Source organism: Pygoscelis adeliae, unplaced genomic scaffold (assembly GCF_000699105.1).
Source record: "Pygoscelis adeliae isolate BGI_AS28 unplaced genomic scaffold, ASM69910v1 Scaffold67, whole genome shotgun sequence".
NCBI classification, from domain to species: Eukaryota; Metazoa; Chordata; class Aves; order Sphenisciformes; family Spheniscidae; genus Pygoscelis; species Pygoscelis adeliae.
In genome coordinates this window covers 3,666,923-3,684,105 of record NW_008825271.1, presented here as the reverse complement: position 1 = coordinate 3,684,105, position 17,183 = coordinate 3,666,923, and the positions used below count along the sequence as shown (strand labels likewise).

Here is a 17,183-nt window from a genome sequence, read left to right as displayed (position 1 = left end):
CCTGGTTTCCATGTGCAAGCCCTGTCACTCCTCAGGGATTAGGATTCCCTTCTGCTTCATCTCATGCTCAGTGGAGGAGAAATGAGCATATTCCAGCTGAGGTGAGCATGAATTTACATGAGGTGTGTTTGATTTACGAAGGTAAAAAGCATGTTAAGTTAGAGAGGAACTGAGTTTTTGCTTGTTTAGACTTTCATCGCATTGAATAAAAGACTATGACAGCGTTCTTTTCCTCTGCATACGTTAATTTAGTATTTTTACATTTATATGCTTTTTTTTTTTTAAAGGATCACATCTGGACGTACATTAATATTTATCTCTCTGTTTTGTAGCTTCCACCATCATATGAGCAGGTGATAAAAGAAATCAATCAAGTGCAAGTCAATACAACAAATAACAATAATGCTGCTGCTCCTAGACATACCACTACTTCTGCAACACAAACTGACTTTCCGGAGGAACTAATCAGCCATTTGCCAGGAAGTAATGTAAAAACTAGTGTGCCTACACACTGGGAACCTGCAGGCTGTCCAGGTGAGGCTGTTTTGGATTTCTCATTGATGGAAACCTTACTCTGTCTCCTGAAGATGTTCTTTATTATTGGTCTGTGCAGCATTTAATATTAATAACAGTTAAATTTATGTGAATGATTACTGCTGTAAATTTCTGTAAAAATCCTCTCTTCTGAAGAACTACCATTGCATTCATGGTCAGACTATAATTAAATATTGAAAGTTTTGCTTGATTCAGCCATAATGGCAATTGCTTTGGGGCCAGAGGAGCTCAGATGTCCAATCAGAATAGCAGCAGTGTTACACGTTCAGACTGAAAAGTGTGCAAACCAAGCTGGGGAATTTACTGTACTATTCTTTGGTCTAGATGTTGCTTGCATGTCCCTCATGCTGCAACCTAACAAGCAGTTTTGAACTCACAACGTGTAGATACCATGCATTTCAGCAATCTTCAGTTTCTTCCTAGAATTCGTATGTTTTTTCATTCATCTTTTTAGAAAGAGAACTGCAGTTTCACAAGCAGCAGTAAGTTCTGAAGGAAAACCACCATGTTTACCATCCTGATGGCTGACAAAAAAATAACATAGACAAAGTGTTCTGGAATAGATAACTGAAACCTTTTTTTTTTCTGTTAGCAGGGCAGAGTCCTCTTAAACCTCCTAGGCCTTCTGCATCTCTCCTGAATCGGTGTCCTTCAGAAAATGAGAATCCCTTAATAGTCTTTGAAATTTCTGAAGGTCAGAGGTGCCAAGAAAATCCCAATGCTGTGATACGTCCTGTGCCAAAGCCAAGATCAAGAAGCAACGTCAGACATGTGGTCAAAAATACTGAAAGTAATATAGACAATGGAGAAGAAGTGAACCAGTCTACCACAAAAAGGCAGCAACCTCCAATTCAGCAGTCACCTCTCTTAGATGATAGCTTACTAGACAATCACTTGGCGATGGATAGCATGGGTACAGAAAAGAGCCAAAATAGTATTATTTCAAGGATCAAAGTTTTTGAATCCCAAGGAACTAATGATACCTCAGGATTATCAAAAAAGCCAGAAATTGCCCCTCGTTCATTCACTCCAAGACCTGTTATTGCAAAGAAGCCAGTAGTTGCTCCAAAGCCAGGGGTAAGCAGAATTTCGGGAGACTGGGACACATGGACAGAAAGCAAATCAACACCTCCCAAGGAATTGCAGCCTCAACCTGAAGCAGTTGGGAGCAGTGTTGTAACCAAACCTGAACTGCCAAAGAAGCCAAAACCTGGCCTTGTTAAAAGTAGTAGTAGTGATTTTCTTGATGCAAGGAGTGGATTGGTTGCAGAGAACACCGATGGACAAAAGAAATTTCCTGTTCCTGCTCCAAGGCCCCTTGTTCCTAAAAAGTCACGTTATGCAGAAAATCCTGCCCTTTCTTTGGCCTCACAAAAACCAATTGCTGCTCCCCCACGGGCTCTTGTATCTGCCCAAGAAAAAGCTTTCAAGTCTCTGGGGGAATTGTCACCTGCAGCCAACTCCTCAGCACCTGCTTTGCAAAATAAATTAGATGTGGAAGGAGATCTGATCAGTTTTGATGATGATGTTTTGCCCCTAAGTCCAGCTTGTGTAGTTAAAGATAGCTTCAGTTCTGAAGCAGCAGCAGGTAAGAAGGAATTTTTTTAAACTGTCATTGTTGTTACTCTTTGCAGGTGTATGATCCTGTGAGAGTTATGTCTACCTGTCTTGACGGGGTTTATGTGTATATGAAATTATTGGTTTTCTATTATGTCAAGATCACTACGAAATTACTTGGATTTTGAGACTGGGGAGGTTTCAAGGCTATCTAAATCTCAGAACTTGCCTGCTGGATTTATTACGTGATTATTAAAATAATTATAAAAGACTTTATGTTATATGCTAGATGTCACCTCCAGAATGTATCGCAATTCTCTCTGGGCAACTTGGGACATCTTATCTCTCGCCATCTAATCTGACTAATTTATTTGAGTGCCTGAGGGTTTATAGTGGAAACCTAGTCATCTAGTCATCTAGAGAAGCAGCAATGTTTGTTGCATCAGGGAAAATTGTGATCAAACATACTGAGATACTCTGTCCATCTCACCAGTGCCTACTTACTTCCTCTTCCCTATCTTTGTGTCTTGTCATGCGACTATATGCTTGTTACGCAACTTCAATTTTTTTCTAATAAGTGAAAATAATTATTTCATATGGACAGATTAATTACTACAACTACATCCCATTCATAAACCTTGGTTGATTCCATTAAGCACTTGAGGTCGATTTTTTTCATGCTGTTTTAGGTAGTTTAAGACACAGGTGGGTGTTGGGCTGTCATTAAATTTTATAGCAATAGGTTTTTCCCCTCTTAATATTCAGGTATGTCCTGATTTAGCTTACCAGCCCCATTGCAATCCAGGGAGAGTTCTGCTTTAAAGCAAATGGTGTGTCATACAAATGCTTGTTTAAGGGACTAACTATGATTTTTAATCTTTTTTTTTTTAACCTCATTTATCATTAAACATCTCGGGTTTCTGAAAAGAGAAGCGTAGATACTGTGCAGTTGTCACAGTAAATCGATATTAATGATTGTTAACAAATGCAATTTCTTCACAGTTTGTGGATTGTATCGTTTGATGAAGTTCTGATTTGTTATTGTTTCTCCTCTGTACTGGCATAAAAACCCCAAGGCAGATGCAGGAAGTCCCTTAAAGCCCTAAACTGTTAAGATTGGTATGTACGGACATACAGATCTCAGGGGAGTTTATGGAAACAGTGAAACAAGGCAACAGAAGATCCTGCAGGAGAGGTGATTAGCTCAACATGGATAAAAGTCCATTTTTTCTTGGACTGACGGATTCCAAGAACACTGCAGAAGCTGTACCAAGCCTGGAAGGAGGCAGGAGTATAGGGTGACTGGAGAGGTGTTTCGTACTTATGTCAAGGAAGTGTATGACTGACAGTGTCTAGCTGGGAGCAGAGTCATGATCATCGTGTCTGGAAACTGGAGTCGTGGAACAGCCACTGTACCTGTGATGGTTTTACAAGAAAGTTAGAAGCGCCAGGGATGACTCTTGTTTTCCATGCATTTAGGGTAAAACTTGTAGTTTCAGTCACTTCATTTTTATTAATAGATGCAACAAACAGAGGGAAAATGTAACTGTTCTGAGTAGTAGGCAAGAAAAGAGAATTCTTACATTTTGAAAGTGCATAAAAAGGAAAATGATGTTTCGGCTACGTACACTAAAAGACTGCCTTTCCCCCAACCTGGAAAAATTAAATAACATTAATTCTTCTGTTAAATTAGAGGTTGAGCGATGCCAAATGAAAATCACCTGAAAAAACAGCTTTCACGATGAAGTGGTAAGAATGTCAGTCTTCATCTTTCTGGTTGGTGTCCTACGTGTTATTCTTGATTTAATTAAGAAGAAAATACTTTCCATTCTCGTGGTTAATAGAAGAATTATTCAGATAATAGTTTCCTGACTTCTTGAGCCACCTGTCCATGATTTTATTCATTCAATAAAATGGCATCTTAGCTGCAACCCCTTCTTACCTACTAAAGAGAAAAAGGTCTGACAGCATTGTCACTTTATTACACTGTAAAATTAGGATTCATTCCAGATTTTTGCATGCATTTGTGAGCTCAAGACCATATCCTGTAGTCTTGATTACTAATGCCGTGCTATGTCTTGACAAAGCATCCACAAGAAGAACACTGGCTTTCTGAAAAATGAGGCAACACAGAGCACTAGCATTAGCTATTTCTCATGTTCCCATAGGAACAGCTTAGGATTTGGAAGATGAATCCACAGTAAAATGTTTTGTAAAGGCAGGAAGAGAAGCTCTAATCTTGCTCCCAGTTCCCCAGACCTTTGCATTTCTTACATATTTGTCATTGTCATTACTTAGCAAAATGGCAGCGCTCTGCTTGTTGTTATGGCAACCCTAGGAAAGGAAGAAGGCTTTTATGCAGCGGTCTTTGAAACTAAGCACCAGCAGCTTGTTTGTCAAAGAGCAGTGTGACATCACAGATTACAGCGTTCACAAAATTTAATTTTTTTCTGATACAGCACAAACGCGCCTGGTACTTAGACTAATGTAAATAGAACTGGATGGATTGATCACTGCTGCTGCTAATGCCTGATGCAAAAGTAAGAAGGCGAAGCATTCGGTTGATGATGGGGAGGGCACAAAAGTTGAAGTGAGCCTATGAATGAAAAGGTGAAACAGGCAAAACAAATTCAGAATCTCCACAGCGATTTAGTTGACTGACATAAGACATCAGCTTCCTCTAACAGAAGGCTACCATCTCTACAGTAGTGAAAGATATTTGAATATTATTTATGTGCTAAGATCAACAGTGTTGGCAACAAACCAGTTTATAGTTTCACCAGTTTGTCAGTGTTTAACTGGTAGTTTAACTACCAAAGCTATCTGGATGATTTTCTTTCAAGTTTACCTCAGGCAATCCCATGGCTTTCACCAGTGTTTGACAGCATCTCCAACAACAGCACAGCTGTTAGTAGAGTGAACTTGCCCTTATCCAAACATTAATGGTTTTATCTTTGTCCGACCTATATGGAGAGAGGGAACCATTCTGGTGCAAATAGAGACTCTGGGTACCAAGATCCCTTTCAAAGCTTTCAGCATTCACTCTGCCAGCTGAAGTCTGTGGGAGCTTTGGAAGCTCAACAGCTCTGCAATTCAGAGGTGAACTGTGGCGGAACCTTGCATCCAACTCGTGTCTCTGATGCTGACCCAAGGAAAGTACCAGGAAGGAGAAGTCAGGAATGACAAACCTGTAGAACTGCTCCTTTCATCAGCAGCCAAAATTGATGCCAGTTTTAAGTGCCGTAATTTTGGACTCAAAGGCTAGAGATAATGTTCAAAGCCATTTGCATCCTAATGAAATTACTCCTGTTCAAGTCAGTCATTTAGAATGTGAAGGCATCTGTTTGGGACTCTAAATCTTGAGGTGCTAATGCTTTGATGACAGTTGTGATATTTTGGATCATCTGGGGTATTTTTACATTTGTTTTGTAGCTGATAACAGGGATTTCTGCAGTTCCTGAAGGTTAAGAGTTTCAGTAATCTGTCAGGTGGGCTCTCTTCTCACTAATCCATTTTTACAAAGGCTTGGAAATGAAATCCTAGTGCAAGTTGAACTGAGTGTAAATTCCATGGCTTCAGAAGATCCGTGATTTTACCCGTAACTTGTATTAGTTGCTATGTTAAAGCATGTAGTGTGCCTCGTTGCTAAATGTTCTGAGAATGTGTGTTTTGGACAAAGAAAATAAGGTTAACAGTGCATTTAAAGCACACATTTAAATTAAAACCTGGAGGTGATCTTGCTAGAATGTTTTCATTCCTTTTTGCATGTGGAGAGTTACTCTTCTCTCTCGTCTTCTCTCTCTCTAAAACAGCATATAATTCACTGATTGCTCCATGCCTGATATACCAGAACTCAATTTAAACCAAATGCTTTGAAAAGTAGTTCAGAGAGAGCTTTACCTTACCAGCAGGAGACAGCTCTCTCTTTTGATATCTTCATCGTATTAGTGTATTTCAATTCTAACAGTAATACAACTACTGCATTTTTTTGTACAATTAATTTATTTGAGTGCCTGAAATTAACAATAACAATTGTTAACAATGTGATTTTTGTACAACTACTTGTTCTATCTATCTATCTATCTTACTTCATCGCAGTATAAAAGTTCATTTCTGCCTATATGGTGAAAAAAAAAACAAACCCTCAGCCAAACCAGTGCTGCTATCCATTTATATGTATTGTTCCTTCTTGTGGCATGAATGGTGGAATTTGTGTGACATTGTAGTCAATTCAGAAAAACTGCTGCTTGAGTAACTCCAAATTTGTCTGCTGTGGGGATATTGCCCAGCTGCTTGTTTTTAATTGCTTCCTCAGGAAGGAAAAGAAAAAAAGAACTGAAATATTTCTAACTGGTAGATTAGCCCAGACATATCTTCAGAATAATGCAGCTTTTCTTAGGGTTCTGCTGTGTTACTTCCAATGACTCTTGTGGTGGTTATTTTAAAGTTACCTGTCTCCTTTTTTACTTACTGCCAAAAGTATCATCCCCAGAAAAGAGCGAGCTGTTTCATGCATTTTAATCTGCTGTTTGGCTTAAACCCCTGACAAAACCAGATTTACCTGAAGACATGCTACTGTGGGGTGGAGGAATGGAGGTATGGGTCTGTGCTGTGTCCTATTGGTTTTGCTGCAAGGTTGGCAATCTCCAGCAGAAGTGGTAACAAGCATCCATTAACTCTTCAGATGCTACAGATGTTTGCTTAGTAAACAAAAATTGGAGCCTTCAAGAAGCTTGGAAGTGACTCCACTGTTACCACAGGAGAGAGCCTTATATCTACCTTCTGGAAACAAATAAGGTTTTTAAATCATAGCTACATAATAGATGTAAGCCGTTTAGATTGTAAAATGCAAATGAATTTGCTTTTGAGTTCCATGTCTGTAGATGCTGTTAAGTGGTAACACACAAGTAATAATGTTCTTAATAATAACAACTGTCTTCTCCGATTATTAGATCTGTTTATTTTATAATAACACTTAAAATGCAGATAGCCTTTGGCCAGAAAGATTGTCAAAGAACAACAAAATGCTTATTTAAAAGAACTGTTAATAAATAAAAATATTTTTTCTTTTGCTGAAAGCATGTGAGATTCTTGCAAGAGGGTAGATAGGTATTTTAAAAAACATTATAAATTCCCTTATCCTTCACATTTTCATGAAAAAGATTTTGTATGCCCTGCTGTTTTCCATCACCAATTCTCTGTTTTGGAGATTTCTAGCTTGCCTGTTTTGAGGCACTTGAATCTCTTGCCAATGAACAAGCATTCATTCACCCGGCAAGAATGGACAAGGCTGTGTTTCTTAATCTCCAGGGTAATTTGGGGGATTGTTTTTTTTTGTCACCCACTGTATGTCCAAATACCCTCCGGCATCCAATTTTTGAAGTTAGACCAGGTTATGCAACCAATTTCTAACAACATGACCTCATGGCTGACCTGTTCTGGGCAGGAGGCTGGATTAGAGACCTCCTGAAGGCTCGTGCAACCTGAACTATCCTAGTCTTACTTCAACTAGCAAAATAGATTAATGATGTAGGAATAGCCTCCAAACTCTCACATAGTAGCTCATGCTGGTATAAGCAGTCCTTTTGTGCCAAAGGCAGTGTAATTACTATCACCGTTACTAGCATGGACAATTGAGCAATGAACCGAACGGTTGTGCTTTTAGATAACACAGATAGTAAGTGTATTTCCGCAGTTTGAGAGAGAAGTGCTGAAAGCTCAGAAAAGGTCCATTTATATCTGTCTCTGTGTACGATGTAGCACTGTAGTTTTCCACCCCATAAATGCTTGTATTGCCATTAAGTGTTACAATAGCCCAAGAAATTTTGCTATTCTAGTAGTAGTTTTTATTTTATCTGCTCTCCAACTTTCTAACACTGTGGATGAGTTATTTCATTGCTCAGTTAAGGACATCCTGCATTTTCAACAAGCACATTTAGGTTGGATCTTCTGTTGCATCTCTCAGCAATTTTTTTTTTTACACTTTCCAGAGAATATCAAACTCTACATAATTCTTTGACTTTGTGCACTTTTGTCATACTGATGGCTAGGCTCCTTCAGCAAACTCCACATGTATCCCGTAAACATCATTCACCCTTTGGATTGGACCCGTTCCTCAAAAATAGTGATCACTGGCCTTGAGTTGCCTTGCTTTTTGTGGTGATCCATCAGATGTCAGCAGTGAACAGGGAGCAATGCCCAAAACCTATGCAAGTAGTTCACTACATTTTCTCTGCTCTGAGTAGCAATAAATGTTGCTGGATAAATTCTCCCTGTCCTGAATTCTTTGCACAACTCTTTTAAAAAATCTTGTTAATGTGCGAGAAATTTGAAATTTCTGTTTTGGCATCTGGACATAATGTTTCTGGGAGGAAAGATAATCCTCAAGATAAAACTTTCTGAAATTACTGTGTGCTTGCTCTGGTGTTGTGGGGTTTTGATAAAACAGCATAAGCAGGTGCAGAAATATAACTAATGCTTTGGCAACCACATTGGAAAAGCTACTTACATATAAAGGTTGTTAGATATAAGAGATTTTTACCAGCCTGCTCAAGTACCTGTTTGACTAAATGGGCCATATCAGGTAAAGCAAATCTCCTTGGCCTGATGAACTATAAATCATTGAATGAAGCAGGACCACACAGGCCGTTCATAGCCTCTACCAAAATAACTGGGCTAGTCATGAAAAACCTCTGTGTAGACTGGGGAGAAAGAAATCCTAGAACATTATGATAGCAGATTTGCTTGTCTCTGCTCCAATTTTAAGACTGAAGCCATACTAAGTCTACTCCTGAATACTGTATTCCTTTTATTTGAGTGACCTGGTCTATTCTCCTAGTCTTAGGAGAGTGCTGAGAAGCCTGAGTTTCACCAGAGCTTACTTTCAGGTTATGCACAAATTACATCCTGAAATAGCCTGCATCCCATTCTCTCTCTCTTTTTTTTTTCCCCTTTTTCTTTTTTAATTTCCCAGTCTATTAAAAGATATGGTTGTGACCAGATTACGGCAATTTTCTATGCAGAGGGAGCTGCAAATTGCATATTTTGAGAAAGGTGGTGTAGTCCATATTGTGTTCTCTGGGTCAGAAATACCATTTCTAAGAACAGTGAACTGTTAATTTCGGTGATGAAAAATACTGGGGAAAACTGAGATGGGAAAATCACTGATGCCGGAATTTAGGCAGGATACCTGTCTAATATATCCGTTTATAGTTGTAAATAGGTTGAGATTTAGAGCATCTGAGTGAACATCAGACTTTTGGTTGTAGCATTTCACAGTGTTTCTTCAGCATGGACCCCATTCCTCTTTGGGATGTTACCTGTCAGGTTTCCATTGAATCTCCTCCTATATTACCAAGAGGGGCCTGTTGTTGAAAATCTTCCCCCAAGTATGGGTTAAATATACTTCCACAAACACCAGAGTGGTTTCATGGGGCTAGGTTTTAATAAAAACATTTGTTGATGAGGTTTGACTCTATTCTCTGTTCCTGGGAGACCCCGATAACGGTACTGTTCTGTGTGAAGAGAATGTGTGAGCTTTGCCTTTAACAGCTGATTTAGGTTTTTTAATTAAACATTGAAAGTAAACACAGTTGCATACTTCCGTAGTGGCAAGTGGTGTAATGTCAGCATCAACACCTTTCATACTACGTTGTTCTCATGTGTCCTGAGAGTACTTCTTGCAGGACTGAGCATCTTCACAGCAGATACTACTGTTCCGTGCTTTTAGCTTTCTACATCTGATTTGTTTGGAGATTCCCCTTGTTGCTGCTGAGGTATCTGTTACCATCTTACGACCGTTTACTTAAAAACTACCAATAAATATTTCAGAAAGATATCCATCTGACCTGCTCACATGGGCAAAACCTACTGTTTGTTCTGTAACCTCCTATTTTTTTATTTTAAACAAGGATGGTAAATGAGAAGGGCTGGGGAGGAACTCTCTCCTAAACTGGTAAAAGAAAGAGATGATATACGGTGTAGTTGAATACACAGCTTTCATTTGTCTTTCCTGCGAACAAGCACGGTAATATATGTTATCACATAAACCTTTGAAACAGAAGCTGTAGAAAAGTGAGACTAAGGAAGACACAGGCTTTAAGCATCATTGTAAAAGTTTAATAAAAAAAAAAATGATAGAAGTCTGTTGATATTTGTTATGAAAAATGCCTTGCAGATTAATTTCCTTGAGCTGAGAAGCTTTAAATTAGAGTATATTAACAATTCTGTTTTCACACCTCCGTGAATTATGCTCAAACGATACCCAATTGTTGTTAAACAACATAAAAATTTGATATGTTGTCAGTCCCATTGCACAAAGCAGCGCAGTCATTTACTCAGCCAATTTCTGCTGCAAACCCAACACTGGGGAATGGAATAACACAAACAAGGCAATGAGTTTTAAACTAATTATGAGGTGACAACAGTATAATTGAACATAAGATAATGAGTGGAAAACTAAGGTTCATTGAATGGTTTTCTCAGCCTTAGAAATTACTTTTCTCAGACTTAAAAATTACTTCTCAGATTTATCGATTTAGAGACCTCTGCTCTCCTAGACCACTGTTGAATGGTCAAGAAACCCATTTCTACACATAGCAATGATTAACAGCTGACAAAGAGTAATTTTGTACAATTTTAAATCTCCCATAAATTTACAAGAATACAGATCTGTGATTATTTGGGGGTTTTAGAGCATTTCCACTTGTTTTCATGATGTCTGTATTTTTGTAAGATGGAAGCTTTGGAAAACTGTTTCCTCATTGTTCATGCAGAACTTCCTTAACCTCTGCAGAACCTGACCTTGAGAGGTGCTCCGTGTGCTGGCCTGTGCCCTACGGTCCTGCTGTGTCAAGGAGCCCGTGACTTAGCCCTGCTCACCTTTCCTCTGCTCACCCTGTGTCTCCAGCTTCCCAATGGGCCAGTGCAGCTTTGAGGCCCTGCTGCCTCGCCAGGGTCACTCCTCAAATCTGTCGTAGAGTTGCCAGATAACTAACTGTAAGAGAGAAGAAAGCTCGCTTTCGGTTTTCTTTTTTCAGCTGCACTACAGTCACTCTGAACACCAACGTAAGAGTTAAGATCAGATAAATCATATTTTTTTAATGCAATTCAAATGTTAGCAGTGTAGCTAGCAGACATAGGTATAAAGGAATAAAAGAAAATTATAACGGCAGGCTTGCTCTAAGAGTGGCGTTTTTGTTTCTTGTGATGACCATACTGCCAGAATGCTTGCGCGCCTCTTGTAGTCCGTGTTTTCAAGTCCCCTAGAAAAATCCTTGCTCTGATGCAGCTTTCCCTGAAGAGACCTAAACCTTTTACTGGTTAGTGCTAATCCGTAACTTAAACAAGATATTAGTTTTACCCTTACCTTCTAAAACATTGTGGGTTGCCTGTGCCTAGTTTCTGGATGGGCCAGTGTCTTTGGGCACAATGTGATGGAGCCATCTTCTGTCTAGATGGTAACAGAGCTTATTTTTAACTATAGCCTGTATACCTTTAGCTGTAGACAAATCGTTGACCTGTCATGATCCTTTCTACCTGAAGTGTATGCTCAAAGCTGTTGTACAAGCAGCCTGACAGAAGGAATTGATGTGCTTTGATTCATGATTAAAATGTGACGTGAAGGTACCCAGGCAGATTTCTGGGCAGCCTGTAGGCAGGTAGATGTCTTGACTTTGAGAGAGACCGTGGCACAAACCCCCATGGTACACCTGTACGTGATGGATATGCCTATGAAGAGAGCCTTAAGCAAGGAGCTAGAGGGACGTGGACATCTGAGCAGGGGTGAGCATGCATGGGCCCTGCAGCGTGTTGTCCTTGCTGTTGCTACAGCTGCGCGCTGGCATCAGGAGCTGGGGAGAGCTGGGGGCACGGGCAGAGGGGGCTGCCGGCTGCAGGCAGAAGCACCCGGCAAGGAGGAGCGGCAGCAGAGGCTGCGGGAGCTGTGACCTCCAAGTCGTGTGCATGCAGGAGAGCAGTCCATTACACTAATGCAGCAGCTCAATATTACACAGTGTTTTTTCTCTCTGAAATTACTTTGGGCCTATTTTTGGTTAAAAAAAAAATATATACAGAGCTTGATGTACTTGGTCTTCTTCCCCTCTCTCTAAAAATGCCAAGGCTTTTTTAATTAAAATGCTAAAAGGTTTTTAATGAGATTGTTCATAAATAAATACCCTATTTCTGGATTTTCTTAAATCTTACGTGTATTCCCAGACAGGGGTTTCTAGTGTCTTGATAAACTGCATTGTGTTTTACTATCCAAAATCATAAGAAAGATCATAAGATCATATCCAAAATCATAAGAAATCATGAGTTCATGTTACATAATTTTTTAAATTGTTTTTCATAAGTGTTGAAGATAAAATTTTGTCAAATACAGGGCTTCCAACTTTGTCAGAAAGTGTGGCGGTAGTTTTGGGAAAGGGTATGTTTTTATAAAAAGTCCTGAAGAATTTAAAGAGATGCCCAGCATATTTCCTCTCAGAGACTCTGACACTCCATAAATAACATCTCATTGAGCTACACATCTAAAAAGGCCACCAGAGGAGATCAAGCTCGGTTGTTGGGGCTATGAATATGTGTCATGGAGAATTTATTGTCTGGAGTGCTTCTCCAGTTTCTACTTTACATATTTACGATACCGTTAGGCGTTGCCATTTTACTGCAGTTTTTGGTAATGTCAGAGAAAAAGGTGGCAGTTGTTAACAACAGAGAAGAGGTATAAATAAAGTATTGCTCTTTGACATGAAGGTGTACTTGAGAAAGAATCCATTGATTTGGATTTTATTTATGTACAAGTATTTTTACAGCTGCCTTCTACATGCGCATATGTTCCCATGCCTATTAATAAAAGACCAGTGCTTAAGTTTTTGAAGCATAGAAAACATTGCTCGTGTCTTACCGATGGAATGATTGCACAGGCTTGTAGAGGAATGAGTGATACAGGCAGGGACAGAGCTCAGGCACGACTCCCAGTCCTTGGTCTGAACCAGTCTCCCCCATGACACCAGGTTTATAATCAACAAAATGATGCAGAATCTTCCAGGAAATTAGTTGTTCTACAGCAAAGACATTCTGTAATCAGTAATATTTAAATGCTTTGTTTTGTTTTGTTTCTGTAGGCATTTTATCTGCTGCAGTGCTGACTGTTTGGCTTTGGCAAGATTTTATTGATTAAAACTTTTTAGTGAATGTGTTCACAGCTATGTCTGCATATTAGAGCAACTGCTTTGAAAACGTTTCCCTAAAGCCCTCCTGATTTCAGGTCCCTATTACCAAGCAATGCAGTTCCTCTTGTTCAGTGGCTTATATAATCCCAGAAGGCATCTGGAGCATGTTTATGTTAAGTCAACTATGACTGCAGATGTACAGAAAAGACATGTTATTTACGAAGAGCTGAGTACGCTGTTTGCATCAGCCTGATTTATATTTTTTTTTATGACTTTCTTGGGTGTGAAATATAAATGTTCTTAATAATGAAAGCAATACCCAGTGAGATTTGTGTTCAACAAATAAATATTAAATATGTTGGGGTTTTTTTTCCTTTTAGATCCATTTCAGTTCCTCACCAGAAGTGAACCTGCAAAGGAACAGACAGCTCAACCAGCTTTAGCCCGGAAACCCACTGTGATCCGAATCCCAGCTAAACCTGGGAAACGTAAGCTCTTCTCCCAAATTGTCTGAGAAATCTCTATCAGAAAATCATTTTAACTAGGACTTACTATTTGCTAATTGAGTTGCTGTTTACAAGCTATATTAGCTGTCAAAGGAATCCTGTGGTAGAGTTTGACAAGACAGAGGAGCCAACCTAAGGGCTGTGGTGGGAGGGAGAAATAACTGGGAGTCACGTTCCCCTCTCCCTGCCTCCCAGCTACCTCGTCTGGCTCCCTCCTGTGCACTAAATTTGATGACCCTCAGACCTTATGAAGCTAATGCGTATCAGAGGTGAAACAGTGTGTGTGGGGGGATCTAAAGGCTGGCAGGGAAGAGCTGGAGGAGGCCCTTTCAGCAGAAGCAAGCTTGTTTTTCGTCAGCTAAACCATATCACTGAGCTGTACCTTTGGTCAAATTGACTTGTGTTCTGACATCAGCTGAGGATATTTTAATGCTGCTCCTGAGCTTCCTGGGAGCAGGGCCCCCACTTGTCAAAGGAACAACATTAGTGTATTAAACTTTGCTTCAAACACAGCTTAGTTGGGATGTAAGCACAGTTTTCACAGCTTACATCAAAAAGATCCCTTGACCCTTGTTACATTTGAAATCTGTGGCTATTGAAGCAACAGTGTTTTGGTTGAGGGAATAAAAAAGGCATGCGAGAACTTGAATGCAAAAACCTGATGTGTTCAATTTGTGTCAAGGTCTTGACTATAGTTTTCTGACAGTTACCGTATCCCTAATGCCTTCCACCTCTAATCCTTTACAGCTTTACAAATGACACTAACAGTATCTCCGAGTGGAAATTTATCAGAGAGCCACAAGGTCTTTGTGTTGATCTTTGTATGCTGGAGTACGTACCTGCTTCTGTTTAGCCTTATGTCTTATTCTCAAAGCTTAGGGAGAAATGTCACAAGATAGCTCTTAAAACTCATATTTCAAAGTCATGTTTTACTACATTGAGTAGGTGTAGAGCCAGCTTGTAGCAACTAGATGTCCAGGTGGCTTTTTTCCTAAGACTTTCTCTCATTATTTCCCGAGTTCCCTTCTTGCCCCCCCCCCAGTGCTGCTAAAATACTAGGTTTTCTTTTCCTCTGCATAGGTGAGAAATGCAGTGGAAGTGGTTAAAAATGCAGAAAAGATTGAAGATAAAGCTATGAGGAAAAGTCTTTCTGGTAATACCTGATCATAAATAAAAGGTTTTTTCAGTTGGAAGAATATGTTTATGAACTACTGTAAAGAACGCAGGACTTAATTCTTCTCCACAAAGGAAATTGTGATTTCCATTTAAAAAAAAAACACCTGACTTTTTTTTTCTTTTTCTTTTTTTTCCTGAGCTGGATTCTCTTTTGAACTTGTAGATTACTGGTCCATTGCTGCTCTCTAGTGGTAATTGAACTTTCCACAGGTGGCTGCCGGTCATACTGTGCTTACCTACAGTTGTCAGGGGGGTGTGAAGGACTGCTTTATGGGAGACTGTGGCTGGAAGATTAATGGGATGTGGAGGAACAAAAGCAGGTTCCGAGAAAGCAGAGTAGCCTTTTGTCAGATAGGAGCTCCTGCAGAAGAGTAAGCTGTTAAAAGTTTAAAAATGAGAAAAGTACAACTGGGCTAAGGTATAACATGGATATAGTAGGATTTACCTTGTAAGAGGGCCACATAATCTCAGTACAAGGGGTCTTTCACCATCGTGGGTTTGGAGGGAGATTAATTCTGTCAGGAACCAGAACAAACCAAAAAGAAAAACCCCAATAAACCAACACACACCCCCACACCCAGCACTACCAAAAAGGGAACAGAGCTGAATGCTTAAGAATTTGAACTCCAGTAAAGCACTCATTTGGCATTAGCATTTTTGTCGAGATGTGATTAGAAAGGAAGCATTAAGCTTCCACTTCAGTTATTACACTTAGAAATCACTGAAAGTAACACCTGCCTTCTAGTTCTTGGCAGTTTTTTTCTTCCTTTATTTCCTTTAATTTCGGTCTTACAAAGAGTAAAGGCGAGGAAATTAGGCCATCTGTGTATATATCAAGATTTGAAGTGTGAATAAATAAATCTCTCGTGCTTTTTATATATCAGTAAGGTATGATGAGAGAAGATTTCTCTTGCAATTACTGTCAGGTATTGGCTTTACTTTTCATCCATCATACTAGCTTAGAAGAGTGATGAACTTCACTGACTTTTTTTCCCCATTCTTAGTCACTGCCAACATGACCTGCTCCTAAGAATAAGGGATTTATCCTTGAACTGATCCATTTTTAAACATCACACCAGTGTTTTAGATCATAGTAATGCAACTGAGGTGTTAAAAACAAACAACACTTCTCCTTCCTATGTGTTGTTTCTTTGTTGAGAGTACTTTTCATGAAACGAGCAACTGAAAGTTTTCATTTGGATAGAATCTCTCTTCTTTTTTGTCATCAGTCTATAAATGTCCAGGCTGTCTACACATATTTTTACATAACTCCAAGACTGTCTGGAAGTCAGAAGAGCTTATATGTCTGAAGTTCTTTGCATTAAATGAATTTTCTTGATACACAAACATATTGTAAAATAGATGGCAAGATTCCAATATATAAAGACAAAATGATTGGTAAATACGCTGGCAAAACCTGTCCAAGTGCTTCCCAGGTTTCAATGGCAGAGACATTGAAAGCAAATATCATATAATTAGCAGGTTTTTGTGTTCTTTATTGAGACTAAGGACATCATCACTCTTCCCTAGTAAGAGCTGTACTGTTTCCTCTTCCATGTCCTAAATTTGCTTAGCTCCTTAAAGACTACCAGGGAGCTTCAATCTCTGTTTTCTTTCTGTCACCCTGAATTTTGTAGCAGGCAATGGTTTCTTTTCTTGCCTTTACCTTTCTGGAGATTATTCCATCCAAGTCTCCTGATCTTTCAGGGTTACTTGAAATAACCTTCAGCTGTTTTCCAGCCTGAAGGATATTCCAGGAGCTGACAGCTGAAAACAGTGAGCCAGTTTAGAAATGTGGCTGAGAGATGGTTATGGTGTTTCAGACTCATCCAGTAATGAGTCTGACATTCCCAGGTGTAGAAACTCTTCTACTTGTCTAGTATTATATCAACAAGTATTGCAGCTGAAACCCTGAAACCCTAGAATAACTTGCTGGTGTCCTGAGAGTAAAGTGAAGATCCGTTATGCAGGATGGGAAGTACTCCTGAAGTCAGCCTCAGAGTTGCAATGTTCCCTTCATGTCTCTTTTCTCTTCACTGGTCTTTAAGTGGTCCTGCCCATTGGCTGCTCTGGCTTTGAGGAAGGAAGTTACGTTCACAAAAAAATGCCCCAAACCAAGGTGGATTCCCTTACCTATTGTTGGTCCGTGTAAAGAAGCTATTAATTAGACTTTCATTTGGGAACTTTTGTTTTTTTACAGCTTTAAATGAAATCCCAC

General features: G+C 39.4%; 1 protein-coding gene across 1 annotated transcript in view; it reads left to right on the top strand.

Moving 5' to 3' along the window:
• The first annotated feature begins 26 nt into the window (after positions 1-26).
• Positions 27-17,183, top strand: part of SH3D19 (SH3 domain containing 19) — a 35,168-nt gene continuing 18,011 nt past the window's right edge. The window contains exons 1-5 of the mRNA XM_009329838.1: positions 27-101; positions 333-534; positions 1,151-2,143; positions 13,664-13,771; positions 17,166-17,179. Of these exons, the coding sequence (XP_009328113.1) occupies positions 1,456-2,143; positions 13,664-13,771; positions 17,166-17,179 (810 nt within the window). The 5' untranslated portion in view covers positions 27-101; positions 333-534; positions 1,151-1,455. The remainder of the gene's footprint in view (positions 102-332; positions 535-1,150; positions 2,144-13,663; positions 13,772-17,165; positions 17,180-17,183) is intronic.